An 18,665-nucleotide genomic window follows, 5' to 3' on the forward strand; every position below is an offset into this window, starting at 1 on the left:
ACCCTGTATGTTTCAATGGAAGAATGAGAGCCAATCTCAAATGCCCAGTCTGCTTAATTTCTCCTCATAGGTCAAAGTCACATCCTACTTCTCAGGAACCAGTCTGGTGAGCCTTCATTGCAATCCCTCTATAGATAGGTAAACCAACCTTACAGACAATATTCCAGGTGCAGTCTCATCAGGGCCCAATATGATTGCAATAGGGCTCTTGCATTCAAATCCTTTTGCAATAAAATCATATAAAGACGATGACTTCTTGGTCATGGAATGTTCTCTACATCTCCTCAACCTACCCAAAGAGGTTAATTTCAAATCCCACTCCCTTCCCTCATCACCAACCAATCCTCAATCCAGCCAAGTGAATGTGAAACCAACTCCATTACTTTCCAGAAAAATTTTATTAAAGATGAGAAATGTTGAACTGGAGAAGTAATTTACAACTCATGCAAACCAAGATAAAAATCAAAGTCTGCAGGGAAGTGACAGAGTAGAGCTCAATTAAGAGTAGGATAGATCAATAGAACAAACCTTTTCTTTCCTCCATCCCCCCTCCCCACTCTTTGTTGGTCCTTTTATATTCTGCTTCACCCTATTTCTTATCCTGGCTGGTTCCTTATGTTCCCCTGTAGCTATCCCTCTTACCCACAATTCCTGTACTTTTGTCCTGTTTTCTAGCTGCATTATAGAAAATTGACTACACATTAAAAAATGATGGATACTGAATGTTTAATAAGGCATTACTTATTATAACCTCTATGGGCGTGGTCTGTACTTGCCGCTGGCTTGCTGCTTTAAAAGCTGGGTAAAGGAAAATTTGGTTATCAGTGATGTTCTTGACAAAGGTGGAAAATTGTAGCTTAGAGCAGCCATGAGTGAACAGGCATGTTTCAAAACCTATAATTATTTCAACAAAACTAGAATACATAACTTAGATTTATGTCCTGTGGACACTTAAAGCAATAAACTTTAGTATTGAAAAGTGTCTTTTCAGCATGTTCTATAGTGTCTGAATAACTCCCACAGATAAATCTGAGCTCAACATTCAAAGCACCTCAGGCATAATGATTAGTGGTGGTTGAGTGGAGGAGGGGGCACTAAGTAGTTCTTCCCCATCATGTAGATAACAGGAGTTGTCACCCCTCTGATGCATAAAAGAATTAGATTCATAGAGATTAATGGGGAACATGCTATAGAACCATACTAAACACAAGGCTTTACCAGAATCCAGAGATGAACCATGGGTGAGTAAGGGCCGAATCCAAAGAACAAGAAACTTATGGTAACTAATTTTAAATTTACTTTCATTGAATCAACTACCACGGGTAATAAAAATAATGTTCTGTAAACACTAAAACACTATTTTATACCTTCTACTAATGAAGATATTGCATTGGAAAACAATTGGAAAACAAAGAAAAGTTCAGAACAAAAGAATTAGTTATTGTACTCCAAATAAAAGTTTTATATCGAAGGCACCTACAGTGTCTGACATACACATTGGTTTACCTTCCATGATGGGTGCATTCTTTGTTTGTGTAACTACTGGAGTCTTGTATGCCCTGCCTACTGCTGGCGACCTTTGATTCTTTGCCAGTTTTCCCTTCCACCACTTCCTAGTGAATCAAAGAAGAAAATTACTTTAGCTTATCACATTTCAGACTACTATATCATAAGCACAAAAAACGCTGTTACCCCAGAGTAGCCCCAAATATTTTACTTTGACACCAATTGTTAAATGAAAGTAAGAAGTATTTATAAGCATTTAATTGAGTACTCTGCATTTCAAAACATAACTGAATATATACTTAGGCAATTAACGAATCAATCAAGTTACCTTTTTTTAAAAAGTGTAAACAATTCTGATTGCTTTGGAAAGTAAATAATCAATTACCTAATTGAAAAAAACATAATTAGACATAAAAATACAAACAGACTGAGGGTTAAATTTCAAGATAGGTGGGGTAAGAGTGATGGTGGTGGTGCTGCATGGGGAGGAGGTTGCCTGATGCTTGCCTGCTTCAGAAATCACTGTTTATCTAGGATTTCCACGGCACTTTTGCCAAAAGTGCAAAGGATAAAGTGCGGTCTCTATGAAAAATTACGCACGAGAGTGCTCTAATGAGACAGAAAGAATATGTTTGTATGATCAAGACATCAAATATATAATATTTATTAACAATCATTGATGTTTGAAGGCCGTACTACAAAAATTGGATCATGTAACAGACTATTCTATGGATGGTAACATTGCTTAGTGTGCAACTTGACAGAAGCTGTCCTGTCCCTCAAAGGAAAACACAGTGCAAGCCTTTTTCTTTAATAAAAATTAGTTTGAGATACTATTTTCCAGCATCTAAAGAGCAAGAGATGCTTGTACATGTCCATATTGGACGTGCTTAAAAACTGGTAAGGACTTCAGATCCAGACGAAAATAAGACTTGGAGCTGATACAGAAAACAGTCACAAAGATGGTGTATAATGTGGTAACTCCACTACTGGCCTTCAAGTGGTATTTGAATCAGTTCATAACTTGGGCAAAGATTGCTTTAATTTCAAAAGTACATAGAACACAGAACAATACAGCACAGGAACAGGCCCTTTGGCCCACAATGTCTGTGTCGACCATGATGCCAATCCAAACTAATCCCATCTGCCCTGCGCACACAGAATATATCCCTCCATTCCCCACTGTTCACGTGCCCATCTAAATGCCTCAAACATTGCTAATGCATCTGCCTCTACCACCTCCCCTGGCAGGGCAATCCAGGCACCTACCACTCTGTGTAGAAATCTTGCCTTATAAATTTCCTTTAAACTTTCCCCCTCTCACCTTAAAGTTACGTCCTCTTGTATTTGACATTTCAACCCTAGGAAAAAGACTCTTGACTATCCACTCCATCTATGCCTCTCAAATTTTTAAACACTTCTATCAGATCGCCTCTCAGTCTCCTACACTCTACAAAAAACAATCCAAGTATATCCAACCTCTCCTTATAGCAAATACTCTCCAATCCATGCAACATCCTGGTGAACCTCTTCTGCACCCTCTCCAAAGCCTCCATGACCTTTCTATAGTATGGTGACCAGAATTGCACACAATACTCCAAATGTGGCCTAACCAAAGTTTTACATAAATGCACACGACCTCCAGACTTTTATAGTCAACACCCCAATGATGGAGGCAAATATGCTGTATGCCTTCTTTATTACCCAATCTACATGTGTTGTAGGGAGCTATGGACTTGCACCACAAGAGCCCCCTGTACATGAGTGGTCCTAATGGTCCAGCCATTTACTGTATACTTTCCCCTTGCATTTGACCTCCCAGAGCAGAACCATATTTAGCCCATTCTTGGTTGCCCGAAAATCCACTGAAACACAGTGCTGCTTTAATGCCATTAGAATGTAGTACAGCAATTTCTAAACTTTGCTGTTTTTTAACTAACATTTGGTTCAACTGATTACCTGGAGTGATTTTGATTACCTGATCGAATCAGGTCAGAGAGGAATTTTCCTGAGTATATCTTCACTTATTGATCTCTCATAAGATGACATGACTACGAGGATAAGAAGAAGTATTTGACAATGATGGTGCTGCCAGCATGCTCTGGGGGAACAACTGGCCTTTTCTAATCTGGCCATTTTGTAAATTTGTTAAAATATAAACAATTCTTACTGCTCCCTCTTGTAGATCCTCCTCTTCCAGTGGAAGAACTCTGGCTTCTGGTGCTGCCCCTTCCACGACCTCTTCCTCGCCCTCTCGTAGGTACTGGTGCACTTTCATCAGGGTCTGCAACTTTTTCTTCAATACTTTCCATGTAATCCATGTCGTCATCACTAACAAACGACGAGATACCTTTTCCTTCAGCCCTATGTGCCCTGGCTCGAGTGATTGCCTTTAATTAATGGAGAATAAATAGCTAATCAGAAAAATGTTTATTGTAATTACTATTAAGCAAGAATTAATCAACTATATAAACAAAATTTATGTTCAATTTACATTGAATTCAATTTGAAAATAGTTTAAAAAATCCAGTTTCTCAATTTAATCACTGGATATTTCCAATTAATGCAAAAGCAATTTTGATCACAAATTTAAATAATTTTCCACATTGTTAGGACTTTGACCTAAGTGATTAAAAGTTACAGTAAGACAAGATATGCCTTGACTTAGAAAGTATCCCAAGAAACTGGGAATGTGGGAACATAAATTAGCAATACCCGTGAATACACAGGTCAGCAGAAGGTCATTGTAAAATCTGGTCACATGCTGCAGTTTATCAAGAGCAAATCACTCCAGTGAGCGACATCACATCGCTCAAATTCAGAAGCAGGCATGAAAATGGATGTATTATTTGAAGGCTAGAAAAAGTTTATACTAATTCAGAACATACAAAACATACAATACATACTTCTTTAACCTCTTCATCTTCTTCTGCTACATTTTTTTTCCTCATTTCACGAAATTGCCGTACCTTAAAGTTAAAATGATCAGAGACGATTAGTCTGTGTTATACATTCCAAAAGTGATTAAATTTATGCCTAACCCGATAGCCAGACCTGATGATATTCTTCCAACATTATACCAGTCAAGTATTAACTAGGCAGTTAAAAGGTAACTTTAACCATGTAATTTGAGGTTTATCATTCTAATAAACTTCTGAACATTCTAATAAACGGTGCTCTCTCACCATTGGAGAAATGGGAGATCAAGAACAGGGACATTTGGGGGGGGGGGGGGGGTTAAAAGGGATGTAGGGGAAGGAAAACAAAAATATCAGAATGAGCTGGGAAGATCAGAAGACCAAAAGGAAGAGGAGCAGGGAAATGACTGGCGTTAGAGGGATCTCTGGGGAGCGGAACAATCAATGTGGAGCTGAAAAGAAGTGAGAGGAAGAGGGTGGGAAAAAGACGCAGGGTGTCAGAGAGAAGATTGGGAGTCCAAGGAGATAGGAAGAAACCCAAGCAAGAATATATCAGGAGTGGAGACCAATTCCAGAGGATACAGGAGGGTGGGGAGGATGCCTGATTGAGAAATGGGCAGCCTTTGGAATCATGTCCAAGTAGCTATAATTCTGGTAACCCATCCCTCAGAGTGTACCAGCAGGCTGACCAACTGCAGCTGCACATCACATCTGAGCTTGAAACCGCCAGCACCTGATGTACCTGCCTGCATATTATCAACACTGGTTTTTGGATAGCAGTCATAAGAGAAAAACAAAACCCTGCACAATTTTCCCTCTAAAGAACTCCAAGACCAACAGAGCAAAAACCACAAATCACACATGAAACCTACCAGCATGGCAGAAAGGTTACTTTTCATGTGGATGTCCAGATAGTGAAAGCAGACTGGCAATGAAATTACAAAGGATATCAAATGAAACTAGATCATATCACCACCTAACATCTATATACCTTGAAATCAGCAGGAGTTGCAGCATGTCAATCAGAGTGAAAGCCCTCTCTTAGATTTGCCAGCATTCTCACCATAACTCAATAAGTGATCCATTTACCAGCATTCATATATATTTATCACATGATATCACGTTTAGCTGGTTCAGAATTTTACCAGGGCCAAACGTGCAATTGCCTATGAAGCCTCAGAGATCGGTGCCTATTAGTCATTCGTAGTTAGAAGGTCCCCATTATACCAAGTTATCATTGGACAGTAAGGTGAGGGGCACAAGTTGAAAACAGTGAGCCCCCTATCCCAGTGACTTCATGGTTAGCATCAAATAAGAGAGTTAATACCACCCTTTTTTTAAAAAGTGGATATTGGCCTGAGCATGACTCAAAGTATAGAAGGATTAAAACCTGTCTGGCCTGGTCCTACACTATTAAGCTTTGCTTCCTATATTCTAGACATTTTCCTTTCTCATAGCACAAGAACAACTGCATCTTGTTAAGAATGTGACAATCTCAACCTATATAACAATCAGTTCCATCCTTAACTGGGTAGTTATCAATATTATAACAGTTAATCATTTAAACTTCAAATGCTTGTGTTGGGATTTTTGCCTTAATGGGGTCAAGGACATTCAAGTCCCGATGAAGAAAACCAGCCAGGGATCTCAGTCCTGTCCTGATTGCAGTCCAATCATCTTGATAGATTTGTGTACATGTGTAAATACACATGTACAGATACAGTTTGAACCTGATCACAATCTCCGATAACTTCAGAATCCAATGGTTTTCTCACTTTCATGCCTTGCCGTGAGTGGTGGATGGAGACATGGAGACCGTTTTGGAAGAAAACTTGATAAAGTGATGCAAATACAAAGAAAATCAGGAAACCATGCAACTTTTTAAAAAAATTATGAACTTGTTTTTCCTAAACAAGAAGGGTTTGTATGATTTTAGTATGTTCTTAATTACTTGCATAATTATTTGAATAGTAATCCAAGAGTGGCTCAGCTGGAAGAGCTGCTGCACCACAGTTTCAGCAATATGGGATCAATCCTGTCCTCTGGTGCCATCTCTGTGGAGTTTGCACACTTTCCCTGTGACTGTGTGGGTTTCTTCCAGTGCTCCAGTTTCTTCCCATATTCCAAACATGTCTAAGTTGGCTGACCAATTAACTAATGTTGGAGGAGAGAAATTGATGGGAATGGGGGGGAGAAAGAATAAATGGGATGTGTAGCATTAGTGTAAATTGGTCCTTTATAATCCTATGAACTTGGTGGGATAAAGGGCCTGTAACCTTGCTGAATCACTTTGATTCTAATAATAAGCCAATCTGGAAATTTTTGGCAGACATTCTAATTCCATGTGACTAATTCTGCTGACCCTATACACAGATTTTTACTGCAAGTCCTAAAATACATTTAAAAAATAAGTTCTACCTGTTGATGAAACCAACTCCTTGGGGTCAGTGACTAGGCAGGGTCTCTCTGGGACTAAGGTGGCTTCAAGGTGACATGCCTACAAAAGTTGGAATGTCACTCTCAAATCAGAGGTTCAAAACAATCAAATTTGCAGTCATGGCCCACAAATAAAATGTGAATGGAGACTCTGATTATTCCCAGTTGGATCTACACGACGCTGCAGGTCAGGTAAGGTTATCTATCTGGTGCTGTGCTGGTCAACTGCAGAGTTCGGGACAATTACATTCCAGCAGTAGCCATGCATTTATCTGAAGAGCTAAGCCTCTGAGAATCTCCAAACTGTGCAGCTGAGAAATCTACAAATGGATTTACCATTTTCCATACGTACAGTGACAATATAAATTCACTCATGATCCATTCCTTACCAATAAGTAAGGTTAGTCAGAGTAGGGTACACATACATAACTGGCTGCTGGATTTTTCAGTATAATTCAACTGGATGATACTCCTTGGCAGCTTTTCCAGTTAATCACTACATAATGTAAAACTTACATCCACAAACTGCGCTAGTCTCTTGAAACAGAAATACAAAAAGGTCACTTAAGCAAAGTGACTCAGAGTTTCTTATACCAGAGTTATAAAGCTCGCTTGCATCATCTATTGGCATGTTCGGGTTACTACAATCTCCTTCAGTGATTATTCTTCATATGAGATTCTGAAGTATTGGTTAGAGCTTTCTGATCAGAGATATCACATTTGATCCTTATACTGTTTTCATTCAAAATCTACCCAAGTGAATCCGGAGCAGAGTTACTGGACAGTAACCAGGAACAGGATGCATCACCAACCCAAGGCCCAAATAATTTATTGAAGAATAATGAGATGAATTGGCTTCTCCTTTTCTTTTTCTACCATCAATTTATAAAAATATTTAGATTGAAAATGATTAATTTTTCCAGTCTTTTACCTCTGATAGCTGAGCTTTTTTCTATCCTGGTCATTCATCCTGTTATGGCTCTTGTCTCCACTCCATATAATCCAAGGGTTATAAACTCAAGCACTCCTCGTGCAAAACTGTCTTAGACATCCATAATCAGACCTTGCTGGATCATCTTGTGCTTCAGGTCCTCCTTCACCTCTGCAAAACTGATCACTACTCCAGGATCAGGTTGACAGCAAAAGTAAACTCAACTTGATTTAATTCATTTCAAACTACATCCTTAAATTCCTCTCTCTAACTTAACATGAACTTATTGGTTTGTCATTGCAATGGAGATCATCTATTTAGTTGCCACTGCTGTTATTCCCACCAAGCTAAATCTCCAAGGCTTCCTGTTTAGTTCTGAACCACTCTCTGTTCCTTTCCTATACATGCTCATTCTCTTTATGATCTAATGATATCTTTAGGACCTACCTACTGCTTGCTACCTTACAGTGTTCCAGACAAGGTCTCACCAATGCCCTATACAAATGAAGCATAGCCTCCCTACTTTTGCATTCAAATCCCCTAGCAATAAACAAGAACATTCTGTTACATTTCCTCATTACATGCGGTACTTGCACACTAGCTTTTTGTGAATCATGCGCTAGGATACCCAAATCCTTCTGCATCTCAGAGTTTGAAAATCTCTCATCAGTTACATAATTTTTAAAAAATCCTGCAAAAGTGGAGTTTCACATTTTTTCCATTTGCTAGATTTTGTCCAGTTACTGTAGCATTTTTTGGAGCCAACAGTTTGGACCTCAAATTGTCTGGTATTGTGCAGTGTGGCATGAATAGTTAATGACCTCTTCGTGAAGGCATCTCTTGTTTAAGGGAGAGAAGACCGAGTCCAAGAGTAGTATTTTAAACTTAAATAGGGCAATTGTGAGGGCATCAAAAAATAACACACTAAAAATGAACTGAACAATTAATTTAAGTGATCAGTCAATTGCAATGAAATGGCAGATATTTAAGGGGATCTTTCAGAATACACAGAATAGAAAATTCCATGGGAGGCCCTACCATATGATGTTAATTTAAAAAGCTTAAAATAGTATCAAACTTTAAAAAAAACATATGATTGTGCAAAGAGAGATAACAGATCAGAATATTGGACAGAATATAACATTTACTAAAAAAAATAGTGAAGGAAAAAGATTAGAGTATGAGATAAATCTAGCCAGAAATACAAAACAGATAGTAAAAATTTTTATGGATGTTAAATTGATGGTTGATCCTATAGAGAATGAGAATGGAGAATTAATAATGAAAAACAAGGAGGTGGCAGATGAATTAAACAGGTATTTTGCTATAAAAGGTTGAAAGTAACACCCCAGAGATATCAAGGAATTGGAAGGGAGGGAGGTAGATTGGAAATATTGCAGTTGTCTTCTTCTATGTCTCTCCTCTGTACTTTTTGTTTCACTCTTGGCTTTCACTCTTCTACTCAACTCCTGACAGAGCATTTTCCAAAATAGCTTCCATTCCCACTCCATTATCTCCGGAGGGTCCCTAATCCCTATACCTCTTCTCCGCACATCCCCAAGCTCCCCAGGGATCCACCTAATGGCCACCTCTCTTCACTTGGCCCCATGACAATGTAATCTGCAGACATGATGTCAATTTCCACTTTCAAAAAGACTGCTAGCTCTACTTCTCAAGTCATCTATCCCTGCTTGTCCAACATGCTGTCACATACGACATTTTCCCAATCTATTGGCTCCTTCAAAATATAGAGAATTTTGAAAAATTAAAACCACACATCCTGTCACACATGTCACAATATCATTCAAGTAAACATTGAAGACATAAATAGGCATAAACCCTGCAACTTTATCACAACTTCATTTTTCTCCATAAACCATCTCAGGCTCAAACTGTTTGCAACTATAGGATTATTTAATTGCAGACCAAGCTTCAAACTCCATATTCTTTAATATTAGGAACATTTAGTTTCATAACATTGCACATCTCCAAACTTATTTTATCCAGTCTCCTGCAGAAACCCTCGAACATACTAGTTTCAAAACTATTCATGCTTTTAACCCATTTCTTCATTGGCTTCCAATGGTTGCTAGTCAGGAACATCTCAAAATCATCATCTTCATGCTTAATTAATTTTCTGAGCTCACTTCTCTATAAGACTGGAAGAGATTACAGATACTACACTTCTTTTTCAGTCTTCTTTCCTCATCAATAACCCCTACTTCCCAGCTTTCATTTTCACCACTATTGGCAGCTCTGCCCTTGGCTTCCTGGGCTGTAAGCAGTGGAATTCTCTTCCTAAACTTCTTCACAGCCCTCACCTTCTTTAAGATCCTGATTAATAACACTCCATTGAACAAGATTTTGCTGATCGCTGTTAATATCTTCAGTGATTTGGTTTACATTTATTTTAATTAGGTGCCTGTCAAGTGCTTTGGGCTATTTTACTGATTTAAATTGTTGCATTAACAAATGCAAGCCAGCATTTCCTGGTGCAGATAGTTACTGTAAAGCAACTGGACTACTTACCTCTTCATCAATCTTGTCCTCAATACCATCAATATGCCGCTCTTTCAAAAAACGTTGTGTCTTTTCCAATTGAAATTTTACTAGTTCATCGATAGCATCTTTTTCTTCCTTGTCAACAAATTCTTGCACTGCTTCTCCCATGCCCCTTTCAGTCAGCAGTGACAATTGAATACTCTGTGGAGGAAAACCGGTAATTTAATAGAGATACATTTCATGTTTTAAAACACAAACACTGCACCAAATTCCCACAAATTTACCAGGCAGGTAACAGGATGGGACGTCTGTACATCTCTTCATGATAGAAACCTCCTACATTTGTTGGGGAATAAATAGATGAAAGGATAGGTTTGCAACAACTTTGATAGGATTACACCTGAGAAAGGGGGAATTGCTGTGCACACAATAAATGAAAGGGCACATGATTTGTGAACTTCTGGAAATACACAAGCAAAAGCTTAAAGAACAATTGGAGAGAAACTTTAAAGTATTCTTGATTGCTCATCTTTAACTCATAGAAATAAGAACTAAACGGCAGCACAGACACTTTAAGGAGTTGGATAAAGAGGTTTGCACCAAACGTTGCCATACCATGGCCTTAAAAAAAACATCTTGGTGACTGTCAAGTTAATAAACATGGTCACAAGAATTCAGAAAGAAGCCCTGAGTGCTCAAATTATCATCCCTTCAATAGATGGTCTCCAACAAGATCATTTCACAGGAATTTCAAAATAACTGGGATCCAGTTATTTTGTCTTTAACAGGCAATACTTATCAGATTGTGTCTGGCTTTCAGGACTGCAATAAGGCACATCCCACCAGCCTGTGTTAATGTGAGCAAGGAGAAGCCCAAGCCAAATATCACTTTCAATCCAAGAGAATAGAAGCTAGGAGGACATTACCTTGAAAGACATCAGCATCACTGAAAAGTGTCATATCTGACCTCAATGGTTCCAACAGAAATGTCAAATCCTTCATCTGAATGGCTTTTCTGAGAAACAAGAGCCTACAAATGAATTCCTCTGTACAGGGTGCCTGAGCCAGTTTTGTGTGAGCTCCACAAATGATTGTCTGTCACCAAAAAGTCCCAAGTTGTTACTTGCAGAACAAGCCTTGAAGTGGAAATTTGCTCTTTCGTCAATAATCCTCCACCATGGCAGATAAAGAACATCACAGAGGACGAGAGGGTGGCATGAATATGCAGTAGTTAGCGATGCTGCCTCACAGGTCCTGGAACCAAGTTTGATCCTGACCTTGGGTGATATCTGTGTGGAGTTTTCGAGTTCTCCCTGTGAGTGTGTGAGCTTCCATCAGGTGCTCCAGTTTCCTCCCATTTCCCGAAGATATGCTGGAAGGTTAAGGGATAATTTGCAGTAGCCAATTAATGTAGATAAGTGGCAAAAAGAAACAAGGAGGATTTGATGGACATCTGAGAGCAAATAAGGTGTAGGGTTACAGGGAAGTGAGGAGGGTGAATGGGACTAATGAGATTGTTCTGCTGGAAGCTGGCATAGACACAATCAAATAGATAGCCTTCCTCTGTGTTGTAGTAAGTACTTGGGAACATACATATTGGGGTAGTGGGGGAGGATAGGGAGTGTCAGGGGAAAGTGTGGATCATAGGGGAAGAAAGAGACACTTGGGGAAATGGAAAAGAGAGACAAAACTTTAAAGGGAGAAAGGAAAGTAATTGGGGGAAAGGAGGGAAAGATGGTAGCTGCACGGCCTAGATGCAAATCAGGAGGAACAGATTATTGTAGGTATAGGAATACCAGGAAGATGAATAAAGATGAGGAGGAAAAGGGGTAAAGTGAGGCAAGAAGGCATCAGTCAAGAACCAACATCAGTCAGGTTGGGGGCGAATGGGAGGACAGTGATGGATATCTCAAATTCCCCAGCAGTGGCCCAGAGGAAAGGGTACCTTTTAAGTAATGCTGATGCAGTTCCCAACCCTCTAAAGGCTGCTTCACTGTATAAATCCCATGCCATTTTCATGTCTTGATTGCACATTACAATTTTACTCAAGCCAAAATGCATGTTGCACACCTTTACGTATTGTGCATGCCCAAGGATACCCATATGCATGCACCTTATAAGTAAAAGGACCCACATCTCCTTTACATATATGAACTACAACCATACTAAGTACCTGATTACATTGCATTTGCACACAAAAGCATTGCTGTAGGAACAGAATTTCTGTGCTGTACTTAAAGATTTGATACGTAACTTTGCAACTTAGCAGACAGGATTGATAATATGCAGCGCAGTGAAAAATTTATATTAAATATGAAACCAAATAGCAAATTGTCAAACATATTTGTCGAGGCAGCTGGAGTAAAGCTTCAGTATTCTAGTGGATTGTTCTAATACAATCTGAGACGGTCACCTGTTCTACCCATTGGCATGCATATGTTCTGCAAGCTATGAATGTGGAGGATAATTCTGGTTCTAACCAATCAATCACTGTTAGATTGTCTGACATCACCAAGGCCGACACGATGCACAAGAATTAAAGAAAAATGACAGGTCTCTAAGATGCTGGAGGTCTATTTAATGCAGCAACCAAAATGCTGTAGTCTGAATTCTTTGCCCCATTTTTTCCACCAAAAATACAGCAACTAAAAGATAATGGAGGGGTGGAGATGTCACGGATGAATTGACAACACTTCCCAGTAATCTCAAAAAAACTCACCACAAAAATCTAAAGGACTTATACTGACTCCTGCTGCTGTAATGCTTAAAAAATGAATATACATGTTAAAATAGTTGAAATACCACAAAATTTAAAAAATATTTTAAATCAATTATTTTTTAAATAATGATGCAAGGAAGTTACAATGTACATACATAAGAATTGAGTTTTTGGGGTAAGATAGTAATTATAGCTTGCAACACCACTAAAAGCTCACCAATGGACCATGTAACAAAACGAAAAAGAGGTTCTTAGGATATTTTACAGCAGGACAATTCATAAATATCCAAAGTTCATGTCAATTCTAGTAATGTTAGCTTGATTGCTGTGGAGAAAGTTACAAACCATAGCCTGTGAAGGTATGCTGGATCTTTGATATTTCTGTTACATGACGGAAAATTCTGTAGCTGCTGTCAGTTGCCTGATGCCAATATACTAATAGGATTAGAAGAACTTGATGGAAAACAGCCTATAGTTCTTGTATCTACATTGTTCTTGTTCTTTTCACAGACAGTTGTTCATCACTTTTATATGTATTTAAAACAATTTAACAAAACCAAAGTAATTTCATGGGCATTAACTGCAAAAGGCAACAAACACAAAATGGAAATTTAACATTAGGATTAGTCCAAATAGTTTTACACCAGGCTAATATTTTAATGCAGATAAAGAAAACTAAATCTTAGGGATTCACTTAATGAAATACAACAATGCATTATTTTGTATTTTACAGCCTTTGCTGTAAAGATCTATTTATAATTGACTCAGACTGTCAAAGTGGTATTAACTTACTTTCTCTGCAGTCTCAAAATACTGCTTGACTAGGTCCTCCACCCTTAATGTCATTCCTTCCGAAGATCTATTTGCAATTTTCTCAAAATTAATCTCTGTATCTGCTGCAAAATAAAAAAAATTGTCAAACACCATCTTTCCCTTTCTATGAATTGTCCTCCATAAAATGAAGTCACTTTATGCTTGAAAGAAAAAAATAAGTAGAGTTAAAACTGCAGTCATAAATTTAACTTTAATCACGATAACTGCAAGGCTGATGGAGCTTAACATTATTAAAAGACGAGTAACATAGCAATGTCAACCAAAGAAGAGATGAGGTGTTAAATGTAAATTATTTGAAAATTACTGCCTAGATTGTGCTGTTTCATCATTAGCTTCATAGGAACAACATTCCACTCTTGATCAATTTTCTTTTGAATTGTTGTATTTTTCTATGAAATACACAACAGATCTTGTCATAGAACATGTTTTTCTGTGAAGTGTTAACATTTGCCAATCTATCTTCTCACCCAAGGGAACATGTCTTAATGACTACCGACCTGTGGCTCTGACATGCACCATCATGAAGTGCTTTGAGAGGCTGGTCTTGGCACACATCAACTCCAGCCTCTCAGACAACCTCGACCCACTGCATTTTGCCTACTGCCAAGACAGGTCTACACCATCTCCCTGGCCCTATACTAATCTCTGGAGCATGTGGACAGTAAAGATACCTACATTAGACTATTGTTTATTGACTACAGCTCTGCCTTCAACACGATTATTCCAAGCAAACTCATCTCCAAATTCCTAGACCTGGGACTCAAAACCTCTTTGCAATTGGATCCTTAACTTCCTGACCAACAAACCGCAGTCAGCGAGGATAGGCAGTGACACCTCTGCCACGGTTATTCTCAACACTGGTGCCCCACAAGACTGCATCCTCAGCCCCCTATACTACTCCCTATACACTCATGACTGCATGACCAGATTCTGCTCTAACTCCATCTACAAATTTGCAGATGATACCACCACAGCGGCTGTATCTCAAATAATGAGTCGGAGTACAGGAAGGAGATAGAGAGCTCAGTGACATGGTGTCATAACAACAACCTTCCCTCAATGTCTGCAAAAGAGCTGGTCTTCGACTTCAGGAAGGGGGGCAGTGCACATGCCCCTGATTACATCAACGGTGCTAAGGTCGAGAGAGTTGAATGCTTCAAGTTCCTAGGAGTGAACAGCACCAATAGCCTGTCCTGATTCAACCACATAGATGCCAAAGCCAAGAAAGCTCACCAGTGCCTCTACTTCCTCAGGAGGCTAAAGAAATTTGGCATGTCCCCTTTGACCCTCACCAATTTTTAATTGATGCACCATAGAAAGCATCCTATCCAGGTGTATCACAGCTTGATATGGCAACTGTTCTGTCTGTGACCGCAACAAATGGCAGAGAGTTGCGGACACAGCTCAGCACATCATGGAAACCAGCCTCCCCTCCATGGACTCTGTCTACACTTCTCGCTGCCTTGGTAAAGCAGCCAACATAACCAAAGACCACATTCACCCCGGACATTCTCTCTTCTCCCACCTCCCATCGGGCAAAAGATACAAAAGCCTGAAAGCATGTGCCACCAGGCTCAAGGACAGCTTCTATCCCACTGTTAGAAGACTATCGAACGGTTCCCTAATACGATAAAATGGGCTCTTGACCTCATAATCTACCTCATCATGACCTTGCACTTTATTGTCTACCTGCACTGCACTTTCTCTTTAACTGTAACACTTTATTCTGCACTGTTATTGTTTTACTTTGTACTATTTCAATGCACTGTTGTAATGAATTGATCTGTATGAACAGTATACAAGACAAGTTTTTCATAAACCAATTTACCATCAAAAATGATCTATCACAACTATCATTCCTTCAAGCCTGAATATTCTGGGGAAGACTGTAAAAATACCAGACTAAGTGTTACATTTTTTCTTGCTTTTCATCTCAGTCTTTTCTGAATACAATTTTTCCTTCCCACTCTATTTTACTTTTGACAATTTGACATTGAATTAATCTCACTTAAGTTTATTTCCATATCATTCAGTTTCATTGTTTAAAATGATGACCTATGGTTCACTGTTTACATGAATTCCAATTGTTAACTTTGCAGAGGTGTCCAAAAAGCCAAATGCATTAGTACAAGCAGAAAATTTTTTTTATGTACTATGTTCCTATTCAGCAGATGCTTAAAAAAAATTTTAAAACAATGTACAAAGCTCCAAGACTTGACACAGCACCATAGTGCCAGACAGAAACCAGGAGGTTTCACTTTAGAACAAGCTGCCTGGTAGTAAAGTTGCCAAGATACTAGTGTAACTCAAATTGAGTGCAATTCTTCACACTGCCAATATGAGCCAAGACATTCATCTTCAAACTTGCAATTTGTAATTAAAATTCTGCAGCACAGAACCTTTAACAACTATTTTTTCCTCCAATTTCTGACCATGTGGATGTCTAAGAATGACATTAATAGAAGTAGAAAAATATGAAAATCAAAAAATGCAGATTCTGGTTAATTGAAATAAAAACAAAAATGCTGGAAACATTCAGCAGACTAGGTAGCTTCTGTGAAAAGAAACACTTAATAGTTCAGACTGAAAACCAGAAAAGAGAGAAAACAAGTTAGTTTTCAGTAGCGGAGAAGGTAGGAAAGGGATGCGTAGAACAAAGGGAATATCTCTGATAGGATAAAATTAAATATGTTGATGCAGAATTGGAATAGCAGTTATGATCAGATGATGCTTCTTTGTCTATGTAAAATGTTGCTAACAGCAAGGCTGCCAGATATGCCCAGCAGGTCACACCATACCACTAGAAAAGAAAAACTGAATCAAAATGATGACAGACAAAAGTGGCCTGTTCTAATACCGTCAGAAAGAAAGTGAGTTACCTAAAGTTGGAGAATTTGATATTGGTTCCGCAGCTAGAATGTGCTCAGACACAAGATGAGGTGCTGTTTCTCAAGCTTGTGTTGTACTTCACTGTAACAGTGCAGGAATCCAGAAACAGAGAGGTGAGATGGAGAATTAAAGTGACAGGAAACTAGAATCTTAGGGAAACTCCTGTTCCACACTGGAGAAGGCAAACGCAGATGCTCTCCAAAACAATCACCCAATCTGCATTTGATTTCTCCAAAGGAGACCACATCATGAACACCAAATGCAGTAAACTAGACAAATATTACTGAGATTAATGTTGCTTAATTGATTACAAAAAGACATGCATCTGTATTGATAAAGATCACTCATAAAGGAAGATGCAAAATAAAATGTCATTGTCTTAAACAACACACTACTGGCAATCTTAAAGCCTGTGACTTCAAAACCCAACACCACAGTTTAAAAAATTGAATTCAATGGAAGAACTAGACAAACTGGTATCAGTAAAAACAGTCCTTTCAACCCAATCAAAAGTTACCTCAGGTAAGCAGTCATGGTATTTACTGCTAAACTTGTCCATCAATTTTAACATACAACTAACATACTGAAACTGCCAAACACAACCCAATTCATTTGGGTTAAACACAGTCAGCAGATTGATGCCAGGTTTCTGATATATTGATTCTTTTATACATTTTAAGGCTCTTATCTATTCCCAAACTCATCTGCTCACAGAAATCTGAACTCCTAAATGTCTCAGTGAGGATTCTGCAATCTGCTTGGATAAGATTACTCACCTTGATCACACAAGTTCCATGTAGTGCCTCTCTTAATTATTGCAAGTAGCAGCACAAACACCCATATTGAGTTATGAGGAGAGGCTGGGTAAGCTGGGACTGTTTTCCCTGGAGCAAAGTTGGCTGAGGGGTGACCTTGTAGAGGTTTATAAAATCATGAAGGGCATAGGTAGGGTGGATAGTCACAGTCTTTTTCCCAGGGTGGGGGAGTCTAAATTTAGAGGGCATAGGTTTAAGGTGAGAGGGGAAAGATTTAAAGGAGAACCGAGAGGCAAGTTTTTCCCCACACAGTGGGTGGTAGAACAAGCTGTCAGAGAAAGTGGCAGAGGCAGGTACAATTATAACATTTAAAAGCCATTTGGACAGGTTTATAGATAGGAAAGGTTTAGAGGAATATGGGCTAAACGCAGGCAAATGGGACTAGCTCAGGAAGGCACCTGAGTAGACATGGACAAGTTGGACCAAAGGACCTGTTTCCGTGCTGTATAACTCTATGACTCTATCACATTTATAGGCAAGTACAAGTGTACAAACATTTGTCATAAACTACAGAACGCAGGCTTACCTTTCCTGTCTTTATGTTCTCTATGCCGGAAAAAATGAATGATATCCTTGGGATTTGCCACTCGCTCAACAAATCTCTGGCTAAATCGAAGAGTATTGAAGGGTTCAAATCCGCCACTGTAATCCACCTAAACAAGACAATGAATTGCAAAACTTAGCACAACTTATTTTTCATTATCTGACGAACTGCTTGGAGTGTTTTTGAACACCCAGTACTTTGCATTCTGATAATTTTAGATTCGCAAATAAATTGGTATGTTTAAAATTCCAATAATAGTTACAAAAAATAAAATTGAAACAATAGTATGACCCGAACATTTTGTACACAAACCAAATAGAGGAAAGTCCAAAATTATGACTCCAAGTTTTTGGCTGAACTCCATTCAGAGAAACAGAGTACTTTGATTATTTGATTACAGTTCCTAAAATTGATATAAAATTTAATTATAAACTATTACAATTCATTAGTTTTCAAATGGTCCAAACCTTAGAAGAGATGTACAATTATACAGTTCCTTTTACTACCTGAAGGCATGCCAAACAAACATTGTAGTTTTTTTTTGAAAACACATTGGAAATATAACCACTAT

The 18,665-nt window shown here is 38.6% G+C and overlaps 1 protein-coding gene across 1 annotated transcript in view; it reads right to left on the reverse strand.

Annotated features, from left to right (window-relative positions):
* mre11a (MRE11 homolog A, double strand break repair nuclease) overlaps window positions 1-18,665 on the reverse strand; it is a 33,970-nt gene that overhangs the window by 1,314 nt on the left and 13,991 nt on the right. The window contains 7 exon segments of the mRNA XM_052026563.1: window positions 752-798; window positions 1,507-1,613; window positions 3,677-3,896; window positions 4,413-4,475; window positions 10,321-10,494; window positions 13,805-13,908; window positions 18,077-18,203. Of these exon segments, the coding sequence (XP_051882523.1) occupies window positions 1,564-1,613; window positions 3,677-3,896; window positions 4,413-4,475; window positions 10,321-10,494; window positions 13,805-13,908; window positions 18,077-18,203 (738 nt within the window). The 3' untranslated portion in view covers window positions 752-798; window positions 1,507-1,563.

The sequence above is a fragment of the Pristis pectinata genome, chromosome 11, assembly GCF_009764475.1.
Source record: "Pristis pectinata isolate sPriPec2 chromosome 11, sPriPec2.1.pri, whole genome shotgun sequence".
Classification (NCBI taxonomy): domain Eukaryota; kingdom Metazoa; phylum Chordata; class Chondrichthyes; order Rhinopristiformes; family Pristidae; genus Pristis; species Pristis pectinata.